Source organism: Desmodus rotundus, chromosome 11 (assembly GCF_022682495.2).
Source record: "Desmodus rotundus isolate HL8 chromosome 11, HLdesRot8A.1, whole genome shotgun sequence".
NCBI classification, from domain to species: domain Eukaryota; kingdom Metazoa; phylum Chordata; class Mammalia; order Chiroptera; family Phyllostomidae; genus Desmodus; species Desmodus rotundus.
The window spans coordinates 29,941,227-29,954,033 of record NC_071397.1 but is presented as its reverse complement, the minus strand read 5'-3'; the positions used below and the strand labels follow the sequence as shown (position 1 = coordinate 29,954,033).

General features: G+C 43.1%; 1 protein-coding gene across 1 annotated transcript in view; it reads left to right on the top strand.

Moving 5' to 3' along the window:
* Nucleotides 1-12,807, top strand: part of B3GAT2 (beta-1,3-glucuronyltransferase 2) — a 68,793-nt gene that overhangs the window by 27,149 nt on the left and 28,837 nt on the right. The window contains exon 2 of the mRNA XM_024576668.3: nt 11,444-11,588. Within this exon, the coding sequence (XP_024432436.2) occupies nt 11,444-11,588 (145 nt within the window). The remainder of the gene's footprint in view (nt 1-11,443; nt 11,589-12,807) is intronic.

Here is a 12,807-nt window from a genome sequence, read left to right as displayed (position 1 = left end):
GCTAGTTATGAATGGTGATCAGCCCGTAGACTCAGCTCTAGGGACTGTGGCAAACTGGGCAGGGCTGGCTCTGCCCAAAGGGACCGAGCCTCTCGGTCCACGGTTGTGGTGGTGGGGTGCAAGCCTCGTTTGCCAAATTTTCAGAGAGACCTGAAATCTTTGGATTTTTAATACGTTTCAATTTAAAACTCAAAACCTGCAGGCCAAACCAAAGTTTCCTCTAGGGCCACGTGTGGCCAAAAGCTCCAGCTTGTGACTCCTGGTCACACACTAAATAAGAGCATAGAAAGCGAGTGACACATTGACCTCAGACTAGAGATTAGGTCTGTGTCATACCTGCAAGGTGGAGAGACAAGGAATGATCACCTTGGGCACTTTTTAAAGGGATTTCTTTTTTTAATAATAGACTTTATTTTTAAAGCAGTTTTGGATTTATGAAAAAACTGAGCTGTTGCTAAAAAGTTCCCATATACCCCACACCCAGTGTCCCTGTTACTAACATTTGACGTTAGTGTGGTATGTGTATTATAATTAATGAATTGATATTTAACTAAGGTCTATTCTTTATTCAGATGTCCTCTGTTCCAGGATCCTGCTCTGGGTACCGCATTACATTTAATTGTCACGTCTCCATAGGTTCCTCTTGGCTGTGACAGTGTCAGATTTTTCTTGTTGTCGATGACCCGGGCCGCTTTGAGCAGTGCTGGGTCAGGTATATTGTGGCATGTCCCTCTGTTGGCATGATTCTGAGTTTTTTCTCATGATTGGAATCGGGATATGGGTTTGGGGGGAGAAGATCACAGACGTAAAGTGACATTCTCAGCACATGGTATCAAGGGCACATACTGCCAACATGATTTCTCATCTTACCCGTGATCATCTGGCTGAGGTGGGCCTATCAGGGTTCGTCACGTGAAGTTACCCCTCACCCCCCATACTGTTCTCTCTGGAAGGAAATCACCATGTGCAGCCCACACTGAAGGAGTGGGGAGCCGTGCTCAACCTTCCTGGGCGGGGTGAGGGCTATCTACGTACATTATCTGGAATTCTTCTGCGTGGGAGATTTGTCTATTTCCTGTTTGCTTATTTATTCAATCATTTAATTATAGACTTTAGGTTGTATTAGTATTCAGTACTTATTTTAGACTTTAGGTGGTAATCCACTACTACTTTATCGTGTTGCTCAAATTGTTCCAGTTTTGGCCATTTGGGGCCCGTTCAGTGGACTCCTGTGGGCCTTTTACATGCCCGCCACTGTGCGGAGTTTTGTTTGTCTTCAGGTTTTGGTGCCCTTCCTTCCTTCTATCTCTAAAGATACCCCAGGGTCATATACTTGAAGTAGAATCAACTACTTCAAGTACCGTATTTTTTGGACTATAAGACACACCGGACCATAAGATGCACCTAGGTCTTAGACGAGGAAAATAGGAAAAGAAACCCCACTCTGCCACTGCTCCCCTCCCCCAGTGAGCCAGGTAAGCTACATTCGGACTATAAGACGCACTCCCATCTTCCTCCCAAATTTGGTGGTGTGTGTCTTATAGTCCAAAAAATATGGTAGTTCTGGTCCCTTTTTATTTTTAGAACAAGGTGTTAGAAACCAAGACGCGGGTACTAACGAGGTGGGCTCGTTGCTACTGGAGTGCCATCGCTTCCATGCCTCTCAGCTGACAGAGCAAGGACATGCATGTGTATACAAACCCACGTGTATATATGTACCTATAAGTATAGCTATAACTATCTCTGTATTAAGCTAAACATGAGTTCATGCTGACTTCGCCAACTCTATTCCATAACACAGGGCTCATTCTAGCCTTCTCTTTTCCTTACCTGTGAGTTCTCACTCCAACAGTGAGGAACCTGGCTGCAGCATCCACCAACCATAGTGGGTCTTCTTTTAAATTAAGGAATGCAGTGAAATGCTCCTGTCATGGGCTTGTAGCATTTTTTAAAGTTTTTTTTATTGTATTTTTTCCATTACCATTTAGTCTCATAATACTCCCTCCCTCCCCCCTGAAATCACCACACTGTTGTCCATGAGTCCTTTTTTTTTTTTTTGCTCAGTCCCTCCACCTCCTCCCCTTCCCTCCACCCTTAGCTGTCATCCTGCTGTCTATCAATGAGTCTGTCCCCATTTTCCTTGTTGGTTCAGTTTGTTCATTGTACTCCACATATGAGTGAGATCATATGGTATTTGTCTTTCTCCGACTGGCTTATTTCACTTACCATAATGTTCTTTAGGTCCATCCAAACTGTCGCAAAGGGTAAAACTTTCTTCTTTTTTATAGCCAAGTAGTATTCCATTTTGTAAATGTGCCATAGTTGTTTTATCCACTCATCTATGGATGGACACTTGGGCTGCCTCTATATCTTGGAGATTGTAAATAATGCTGCAGTGAACATAGGGGTGCCTATGCTCTTTTGAATGAGTGTTTTGGGTTCCTTTGGATGTATTCTCAGAAGTGGGATCACAGGATCAAAAGGCAGTTCCATTTTTAATTTTTTGAGGTGTCTCCATACTGCTTTCCACAGTGGCTGCACCAATCTGCATTCCCTCCAAGAATGCAAAAGGGTTCCCCTTTCTCCACATCCTCATCAGCACTTGTTGTTGATTTATTGATTATAGCCAATGGATTAAAGACTTAAATGTTAGACCCCAAACCATAGAAATCATAGAAGAAAAGATAGGCAGCAAAATTTTGGACATTGCTCACAGTAATATTTTTTCAGCTATATCTCCCCAGGCAAGAGAAACAAAAGAAAAAAATAAACAAATGGGACTACATCAAACTAAAAAGGTTTTGTACAGAAAAGGAAAACATCAACAAAATAAAAAGACAACCCACAGAATGGGAGAACATATTTGCCGATACATGTGATAAGGGGTTAAAATCCAAAATTTAGAAAGAACTTATAAAACTCAACACCAAGAAAACTAACAACTCAATTTAAAAATGGGCAAAGGAAAAAAATTAAAATAAAAAATTTATAAAAATGGGCAAAGGACCTGAATAGACACTTCTCCAAGGGGGGCATACAGAGGGCCAACAGACATATGAAAACATGCTTAATGTCCCTAATCATCAGAGAGATGTATATAAAACTGCAGTGAGATACCACATCACACCAGTCAGAACGGCCTGTAGCATTTGAGTTCCTTTCTTCCTGGAAGGCTTTGGGCCTTCTGTCCACATTGGTTAATGCTACTCATGCTGTCGGCATAGCTCACTGATGTCCTCAAGGAAGTGTCAGAAAGCCCCAGATCGTGTCCGATTCTCTGCAGCTGTTCTCACAGCAGCAGCAGCAGCAGCAGCACGGGCCCTAACAGCCCTTCCCTGCATAGCACTTATGTAACTAATTTTGCAGTTAGTTGTATCGTTGCTCCCTCCCCCACCCCCCACCCCAGAACGTTGGCTTTGTAGTCAAGGACCACGTCTGCCGTGCTCAGGGACTGGCGCAGCACAGCATGGGGCACACATTGGGTACATGGTAGATATTTAGTGAAAAAATACAGGAGGAATGGAAGAAACGTTATACTCTATCTTCTATCCAATGACATAGGAGAGGGGTTGAGAATATAACATGAGCAACATTTCTGCTTTCTAGAAGGCTCAACTCCTTTAAAGTAATTAGCTTATGTACCTCAAAAGTTCATGCTGTGGATGGTGGTATGTAGAAATCAAAACAGGCAGGAAAAAAAAAACCCACAAAAGTCCAGGGCAATATAAAGTCATGTGAAGGACACTGGAACAAATAGCATGAGCTGGGTAACAATTACTTGAAGGAAATGGATGGTGAAGTCATTCAGGGGCAGATGCAAGCAAGAGAAAGAGCAGGCATGACATTAATTTCCAGACTTGCTCCAACGAAAATCACGGTATATTGGATCATGCAGATGTAGCTTCTTGTTGGGAAACATCAGATGTCTATGGACGGTGAAGTTGGGAAGGACCCCGCCCGGCTCACGGTCATCGCCCCTGTATTCCTCCATCATATTTGTACTGCTCTTTCCTTTCATTCACTGGAGCCTGTTGGATTTGGGGGTGGGTTTGCTTTTTTCCTCTGAAATTATTAGGTTAAAAAGCAGGATACCGAGTATAATATTCTTTATTGAAATTATAATCCCTGAGGTTGCCTATAGCATTTTAAATTTCAGAAGATCAAGAACTTTATTCATTTCCCTTTCGAAAAAATAAAATAAGACTTCACCTAATGTCATGTCTTCAAGGAAGCTGAAGGCATCTGTTTAACATTTTGTTTTACTCGAAAGGCATTATGATCACGAATGTGTGATCTGAAGTTTTGCAGTCCCTGGAGCTGGCTGTTCGCCATCTCTCAAGGAGGGACCAAAAGGATGTAGCTTAAAGCTCCAGGAATAAGGTTGGCTAAAGAAACCGGAGCTGGTTGTGCTAAGGGCCACCAGACACCAAGAGCGCACAGTGGGTACCTGTGCCCTTCTTTTGCACCACCTGCCCTCTGATGGTTTAAGTGGCATTTAGTCCAGAGGAGTGTAGAAATGTACCAAATGTATCTTTAAAATTGTTTTTTATTGATTTTTAGAGAGAAAGGAAAGGGGGAGAGAGAGGGGGAAACATTGATTTGTTGTTCCACTTATTTATGCATTCATCGGTTGATTCTTGCCTGTACGCGGACCAGGGGTCGAACCCACAACCTTGGTATATCAAGATGATGCTCTAACCAACTGAGCTACCTGACCAGGGCCCCAAATGTATCTTTTATGTCCTTTTTAGCCATTGGGTGTATGGAAGTGACTGCTGGAAGAGATTGTGACTGGTTAGCATTGCGAAGCACATCCAGGCGGGAGGAATGAATGACAGAGTGTGGCATTGAATGAATAGGAAGAGAATGCCTTCGGGGGTCCGACCTGTTTGTGACTCTTACAAAAATATGTGGGCTGCTTCCTCTTTATTTTACTATCCAGCGCTTTCCTCTTTGATTTCAGATCGGAGCTCACACCAGGCACCTGAAGTTGTGCCTGTTACCTAACTGCTATTTTATGTTAAGAAAGTAACAAATCTTTTAAATACCAAGAATATTTAAGTTATGTGAAAAGGTTTTACTTTTAACAGGGACGGTCACTGTTAAGTTTTCACCCCTCTCCCAAAAGCATGTGGCTGCCAAGGAACCCTTACAGAGAAAAGGACACACAGCAAAGGAAGGGTCCCGGGGGTGAAGTGAAGATGTTCTGTAAATAGCGGTGCTATTTTCCTTGGAAATGTCTGGCCTCTCTATATAGTACTGTGCTCGTGTTCTGAGGGGCTGTGTGGCTGATTCGGGGTGAAGCAGTCCACACGGAGTCTCGGAACAGTGCGAACAAGGCCAGAGCATCTGAATGTGTCTGAAGTTTCAGACCCTCTAAATGGCAAACTTTTTTATTTAGCATACTTGGAAACGGAATCCAGCCACTCCACTTGCACTCAAATAGTCATCACTTCACCTCTAACACCATGACATTCTGGGGGGGAGAAAAGCGTGAACAAATGTTAGTTCCGAGATCCTCTCAGAAATTTGGAGTGTGCAAAGCAAAACCTTTTTTCTAAAAGGAAACTGACATAGAAATGCTAAGTTTTGCTTCTTTGCTTCTTTTCAGTACCTAGAACCCTAGGCCATCCTGTCGTGGGTGGACACAATCCCACGTGTCTCTCATGACCTCACTTGCACGGAAAAGCCTGCCATGAAACCTTTCATTGTCTCCTTACTAGTGGTCCCGTAGTTGTGGTTTATTATATTCCCCGTAATGGTAGTTCCTCTCTTCCTATTTTAAAAATAGTTTTGCCTTCTGTTGCCTCACTACCTATTCTCCCGTGTGATCGTGAGCTTGTCCTTCGCACAGCACAGACACATACTGATGGTTTGTGACATGTAGCCCACGTTGCGGTTACTACCCGGTGCTCACACACGTACTGAGAATTTCTCGGCACCTGCTATATGCAGGGCACAGCCCGTGCGTTCGCAAGAGGACACCCAAGTCTGAGATGGAGTCTGCTTACCAGTGTTTCACAGATTTGAAGATTTAGTACAGCTAGGCAAAAGCAGTTTGTGAGCTGAAAAATCATAGACATTTTAAGGAAATATCAAAAAAAGAACACAGTACTACTTTCAGTGCCAGAAGGCCATTTTGTTAATTTAAGGAAAAACATATGTATTAGTTTTAACTTGGTTTCTTAGTGTGTTTGGCCTGTTTTATATCTAAGACCCAAAAAATCGGAATGATTTTATTTTCTGCAGTGTGGGAGGGAATAGGAGTCTGAAGGTGGAGTTGGGAAAGAGCTGTATTTCTGTGAAAATTTTACTGGATTTTCTGGGTCTTTCCCCCACCAATCGAGAAGAGCTAGGCTGCAAAAGCACTAAATGCTATCATTGATTCAATGGTTAAGTCACTAAAACGTTGCTGAGGGAAATGGAAGGTCGCAGTAAATGGAGAGCTAGATCACGTCCGTGGGTGAGAAGGCTCGGTGTGGCTAAGATGTCAGTTCTCACCAAACGCGTGTGGAGAAATGGACCCACTGACTGTGGGACCCACACGGAAATGAACAGGAGTTAGAACAGTCAAAACAACTTTTGGAAGGCTAACACTGCCTGATTTCCAGAGTTGTCATAAAGCCATAGTAAGTCAAGACAGTGTGAAGATACTAGCATCAAAATCACCAGGCAGTCCAGTAAATCAGAGGAGAATGTCCAGAACTAAACTCACACTCATAGGACAGCTGATTTTTGACAAAGAAGCAAAGGCAGCCCAGCCATTCTGAACAGTTAGGTAGAGTTGGAACAGCTGAATCTCCATAAGCAGAAAACAGCTTCCGTCAGTCCCTCATGCCATGTATGCGGATTAGCCCAAATAGATCATAGTCTAAATGTAAAACCTAAAACTCTAATACTTCTAGAAAGGAGTAGAAAACCTGGGACGTGGCTTAGGCATAGCTATGTCAGCTGTGACACTGACAGCGTGGCCCATAAAAGAACAAGTTGGCGACTTGGACTTCGTTAACATTAAAAGCTTCTGTTCCTCAAAAGTCACTGTTACGAGAATGAAAAGATGAGGCACGGACTGGGAGAAAACACTTACATATCTGAGAGAGGGTTTATATGTCGGTGTGCAGAATATATTAAAAACTCTCAAACATCAATAATAAGGAAATAGCAGTACATTTTTAAAAATAGGCAAAAGATTTGAGCAAATATTTTACCAAAGAAGAAATACAGGTGGCAAATAAGCACATGAAAAGATACTCAACATCATTAGTCATCAGAAAAATACACATTAAAACCACAGTGAGGTACTATGAATACCTATTAGAATGGCCAGAATTACGCACTGACCATACCAAGTGTGGTGAGGATGTGGGGTGACTGGAACTCTCGTAAGTGCTGCTGGGAATGTGAAAGGGGCACAACCACTTTGGAAAAGCAGTCAGCAGTTTCTTAAAAAGTTAAATGCATCCCCATCACATGATCCAGCCCTTCCAGTCTTGTGTATTTATCAGGAAAAAGCAGCCCGCATAGGCTTGTACACAATATGATAGCAGCTTCATCCGTAATAGCCAAAAGCTTGAAACGACTGTCCATTAACAGGTGACTGGCTTTTTAAAAATCAAAAACAACAACAAACCTGTGGCGCATCCATGCAGTAGAATGCCGCTGACAATGCAAAGGAGCGAAGTACGGACACACATCACAGCGTGGATGAGTACCCGTACAGTTATGCTGAGCGAGGGAAGCCAAGTCTTAAAAAAAAAAAAGCATACACTGTATGATCCCATTCCTGTGACATTCTGTGAAGTGCAAACTAATATGTAGTAGTAGAAAGGAGAGCAGTGGTTGCCCAGGGGTCGGGTGTGGACAGGGCCTGGAGGGGGTTGGTTCATAAAAGGGCACAGAGAAACCGGGGGTGATAGAGACGTGCATCACCTTCCTGTGATGATGGTGTCACGACTATATATATACATATGTCCAAATGTATCCAATTTTACTGCATTTTTTCAGGGGTCCCAAGACCACCCGTCGTAGATCATTTACTAGGACTTACAGCACCCAGCATATAGTTAGCTGTGCATTAAGTCCTCTCTGAACATCTCTGATGGGTTCTGTGACTACGCAAAATCATGTATAAGAAAACCACTTTTGCTATAAACTAGCGTTACATTCCTACAGCATCTCATCAAAGTTATGACTAAACCAAGCTGAACCAAATGACATTATTTGAGGACTAACACTTATCACAGTGACACAGTAAGGATACGTAGCCGCCGGGTCAGCGAGGTGGAAGGACATCAGCAAGGGTCTGGAGGCCCCTGTGTGCAGGCTTCCAGTGTCCTCTCTCTCCCAGGAGGGGTCACGGGGAGCGCGCCTTCCCTCCAGCAGAAATGTAGCCACGGTGTGCAGTGTTTATGCCCAGGGTCAGGGTCAGGGTTTTTATTGGAGTCATGTAGGCACCCCCCTACCCGCCAATATTTCGGATTCCCAAAGGAAGCAGGTTTTAATACCCTAGACAGCCAAAACAATTATATCAGTGTAGGGATTACTTCAAAAGCTAGGTTTTCCGATGCCAGCCAAGGGCCAGCCTGGCATGCAGGACTTTCTAAAGATAATAGTGTCAGGACTGTTCATTCTTTCCTGCAGTCAATTATACCTCAGTAGAACTTTCATTTTTTTAATTTTTGTTTTTTTTATTTAAATCACTTTTTTAATTTTTCAGTTACAGTTTACACGCAATATCATATTAGTTTCAGGTGTACCCCAGTGATTAGACATTACATAACTTGCTAAGTGATTATCCTGATAAATCTCACACCCATCTGACACCATACGTAGTTATTAGAATATTATTGACTATATTCCCTATGCTGTACTTTACATCCCCATGAATATTCTGTAGCTGCCAATTTGTACTCCTTAGTCCCCTCACCTCTTCACCCATCCCCCCAACCCTCCTCCCATCTGGCAACCATCAAAACACTCTCTGTATCTGTAATTCTGTTTCAGTCCTGCTTCTTTGTTTATTTTATAGTTTAGATTCAGTTGTTGATATGTACTTACTGACACTGTATTTTTTATTTTTTTAATATTTTACTTATTTAATTTTGGAGAGAGGGGAAGGGAGGGAGAAAGAGGGGGAGAGATACATGGATCAGTTGCCTCTCACCCCCAGCTGGAGACCTGGCCCACAAGCCAGGCATGTGCCCTGACTGGGAATTGAACCAACAATCTCTCAGTTTGCAGGTGGACACTCAATCCACTGAGCCACGCCAGCCAGGGCTATTTATTGACATTTTATTGTTCATATTTTTGATCTCCTTCTCCTCCTCCTTTATATTAAAGAAGACCCTTTAATATTTCATGTAATACTAGTATCGTGGTGATCAACTTCTTTAGCTTCTTCTTGTCTGGGAAGCTCTTCATCTGTTTTTGGATTCTAAATGATAGCTTTGCTAGGTAGAGTAATCTTGGTTGTAGGTCCTCACTTTTTATCACTTTGAATATTTCTTGCCAATCCCTCTGGCCTGCAAAATTTCTTTTGAGAAATCGGCTTACAGTCTTATGGGAACTCTTTTGTAGGTAAATAACTGCTGTTCTCTTGCTGCTTTTAAGATTCTGCTCTGTCTTTAACCTTTGGCATTTTAATTATGATGTGTCTTGGTGTGGGCCTCTTTACGGTCATCTTGTTTGGGAGTCCCTGTGCTTCCTGGATTACATGTCTATTTCCTTCACCAACTTTGGGAAGTTTTCGGTCATTATATTTTCAAATAGGTTTACAATTTCTTGCTCTCCTGCTGGGCCCCCCATGATGCAAATGTGGGTACACTTGAAGTTGTCTCAGGGGCTCCATATAGTGTCTTCATTTAATTTTTTTGCATCTTTCTTCCCCCCTGTTCTGAGTGGGTGTTTTTTGCTTCCTTACATTCCAAACTGCTGATTTTACTCTCAGTTTCATCTACTATACTGCTGATTTCCTGTAAGTTATTCCTCATTTCAGTTAATGTATCCTTCATTATACCTCAGTGGAACTTTTTCAAAAAATCATCATATATGTCAGTGTGAGCTGGCACAACACAACAGGGGTTAATTAATTGGAAAATGGGTAGACTTTAAAAATAGTGATTTCAGATTTGGGGAAGACCAGAGAGATCTTCATTACTTAGAGCACTCCCCCTTAAGTTCTCTTGTTGGAATTAGGTGGAATAGTAATAAATAAATAACTTGGGATGCTTGGCAAATGGGAGCATCCAATTATTTTTTTCTTTAATAATTTGACTTTTCATTTGAATTGCATTTGAAAATCTTTCACAAATATATAATTTCCTTTCTCTCATTAAAAAATCCTTGATTGATAATCATTGTTTTAACATTGGTTACTGATCATGATTCAGGTCTGTAGAAATGAACAGTAAAGAAATGACACAAAAGTAACATTGGTGTCGAGATTATAATTACCTCAACAACAGCGCCACCTCACGCTGCTGTGCAGGTTATGCCTGTCCTGGCACGCACCCCGTGCAGAGGGTGAGCAGAGCGGGAATCCAGCTGATCTGTTGACAGCTGGGCCAGTAAGCCCTGGGCCCCAGCTTAGAGTGCGTCTGCCCGAGAAAGGGGCACCTTTTTCTAATTGCCAACAGCACCTTGTGGGCTGACTATGGCCCCGCTCAACACATGCCAGGAAGAAGATGGTGGTTTTTCCCCAGAATGCTGCCCAGCATCATCAAGCTTTCTTGTGAACATGTCTTTCCCCATAAAGAAATCCAGCAAATAACTTTCAGTTGAGGGCTGTCTTCAACCAGAACTCCGCTAGGTACAACAGGTGTACTGGGAGAGGACCAGCTACTTCAGCTGCCTGGGTAAGGTGCTTGTTTCAGTAATTTGGCCCAACTGCTGTAAAAGACAGGCAGGTTTAGGGTATGTTTTTCTTTTTGTCACTCGGGAGGATGCCTGGTGTCTGTCTGTATGTGGATCCCATTATTAATGTCACCAGCCAAGATTTCTGTGTGTCTAAAACAATGAAAAATTTAGAGAAAGGCAACTCCTGTGGCTCCTCTGGATAAAGTTTTCACTGTTACTGAATAAAGTTTCCTAAGGGAGAACTAAACCCTCTCGCTTCCGAAGATAGAAAGAGTTGTTTAAAAGATTCAACTTTGAAACAAATGGGAACCAGTTGACAGTCCCGTGCAGCTTCCCATAAGTGGTGTTCAGATATTGACACCCACTGCACTTAGTTTCGGTCTGAGGGGCCCAGGGCTGAGGGCTGAGCAGACGGACACTGACTGGGCAGCACTCTGCCAGCAGAGGGTTCTGTCTGGAAGCCGTCAGCTTTTGGAAATGGACACTCCCCACCCCTTCTCGTTTCTGCTCTGTGGCTCACGTTCTTTTCCTGCCTTCAAGTTCTGTTCCCTAAGGAAACTGAAACCAAGCCTCTTTCCCCTTTTTACAGATGCGAACCACACGCAAGGTCTCAGTCTGGCCAGTGGGCCTGGTCGGCGGGCGACGCTACGAACGTCCGTTGGTGGAAAACGGCAAAGTCGTTGGTTGGTACACTGGCTGGAGAGCAGACAGGCCCTTTGCCATCGACATGGCAGGTGAGGAGTGTGGATGGTGACACTGCTTCTGCCTGATTGTTCTTACGGACGGACATTCCCATTTGTCCCTGGGCATTAGATGAGGGAAGCTGGAAAAGGCCACCTTGGTTAAAACTCTAGGTCACATCATATTCAGCAGATGAACTATTTAAACCTTCAAAACAGGCTCTTTGGTTAATTCAGGTGGAAGTTTACTTTGGGGGGGTGACTAGAACATGTTCATTCTGTCCCATGTTGCCGCCTGTCCATGCAGCCATCCTTCTGTCCAACAAATGTTTGTGTGCCTGGTATTGGGCTGGGCACTGGGGAGTCGGTGGTGAGAACTGGGCCTGGCCCCTACGCTTTGGTTCCTCTCTCTGGAGGTCCAGTTTTTTAAAATGAATCACATGCTTACCGAGGTGGGCAAAGGGGGTGGGGAATGGGGGCGCCTGTAATAGAGTCAACAATAAAAGGAAAGTTAAAAAATAGAAATAAGAAATTGACTAAACAATCAATTTGATGCTTATTGATCAATTTAGTACTTATTGATACTAGCTAAAATATAAAATTGGACTGCTGGTTTTTTCAAGCATTCATTAATTTTGAGCATAACTGTGCTTTAAAGATTTTTATTCCCTAACCAAACGATTGAATTAAATAAGACCCGTAGCAGACCACATATTCTAACATGCTACTTTATCATAGAGTGACTTATTTTCTGTGGGTTATATGACACGATGCCTGTGATAACTGTGGAAAGATGCAGTTTGAAACATAATGCTTAGAGGCAAAATAAAAAAAATCACCAACATCTATAACCCAGAAGATGAAGGCAGGAAAGCTTCAAAATTGATCTCATCAGTCTTCAACTCTGGAACACTGCTCTGTCTGTCTGTCAGCCTGTGCTTGGCCAGTCTTTCGTACGGGCTTTTTACTGCAGTCAGAATCCCTCTGCTCAGAACTCCGCTGGGACGAAGCCTGTTCTGAACTGGGTTCATCACTGTTATTCCGATGATACTGCAAGTTCGAGGAAGCAAGCTTAGGAAGAATACCAGGAGGGTGAGCTGTTGGGGGAAGCTCCTGTGGATGGCAGCGTGGAGGGTCTGTTGTGCTGTGTCAGAGGAGAAGACGAACTGGAATATTTTTACTCAGTGTCGAACATACATTTTCCAAGTGCCAGTTTGGTGGGACTGTGTCATTGTGTCTAACTCCAAGGACGGTCTAGATCTCTTACCCTCTC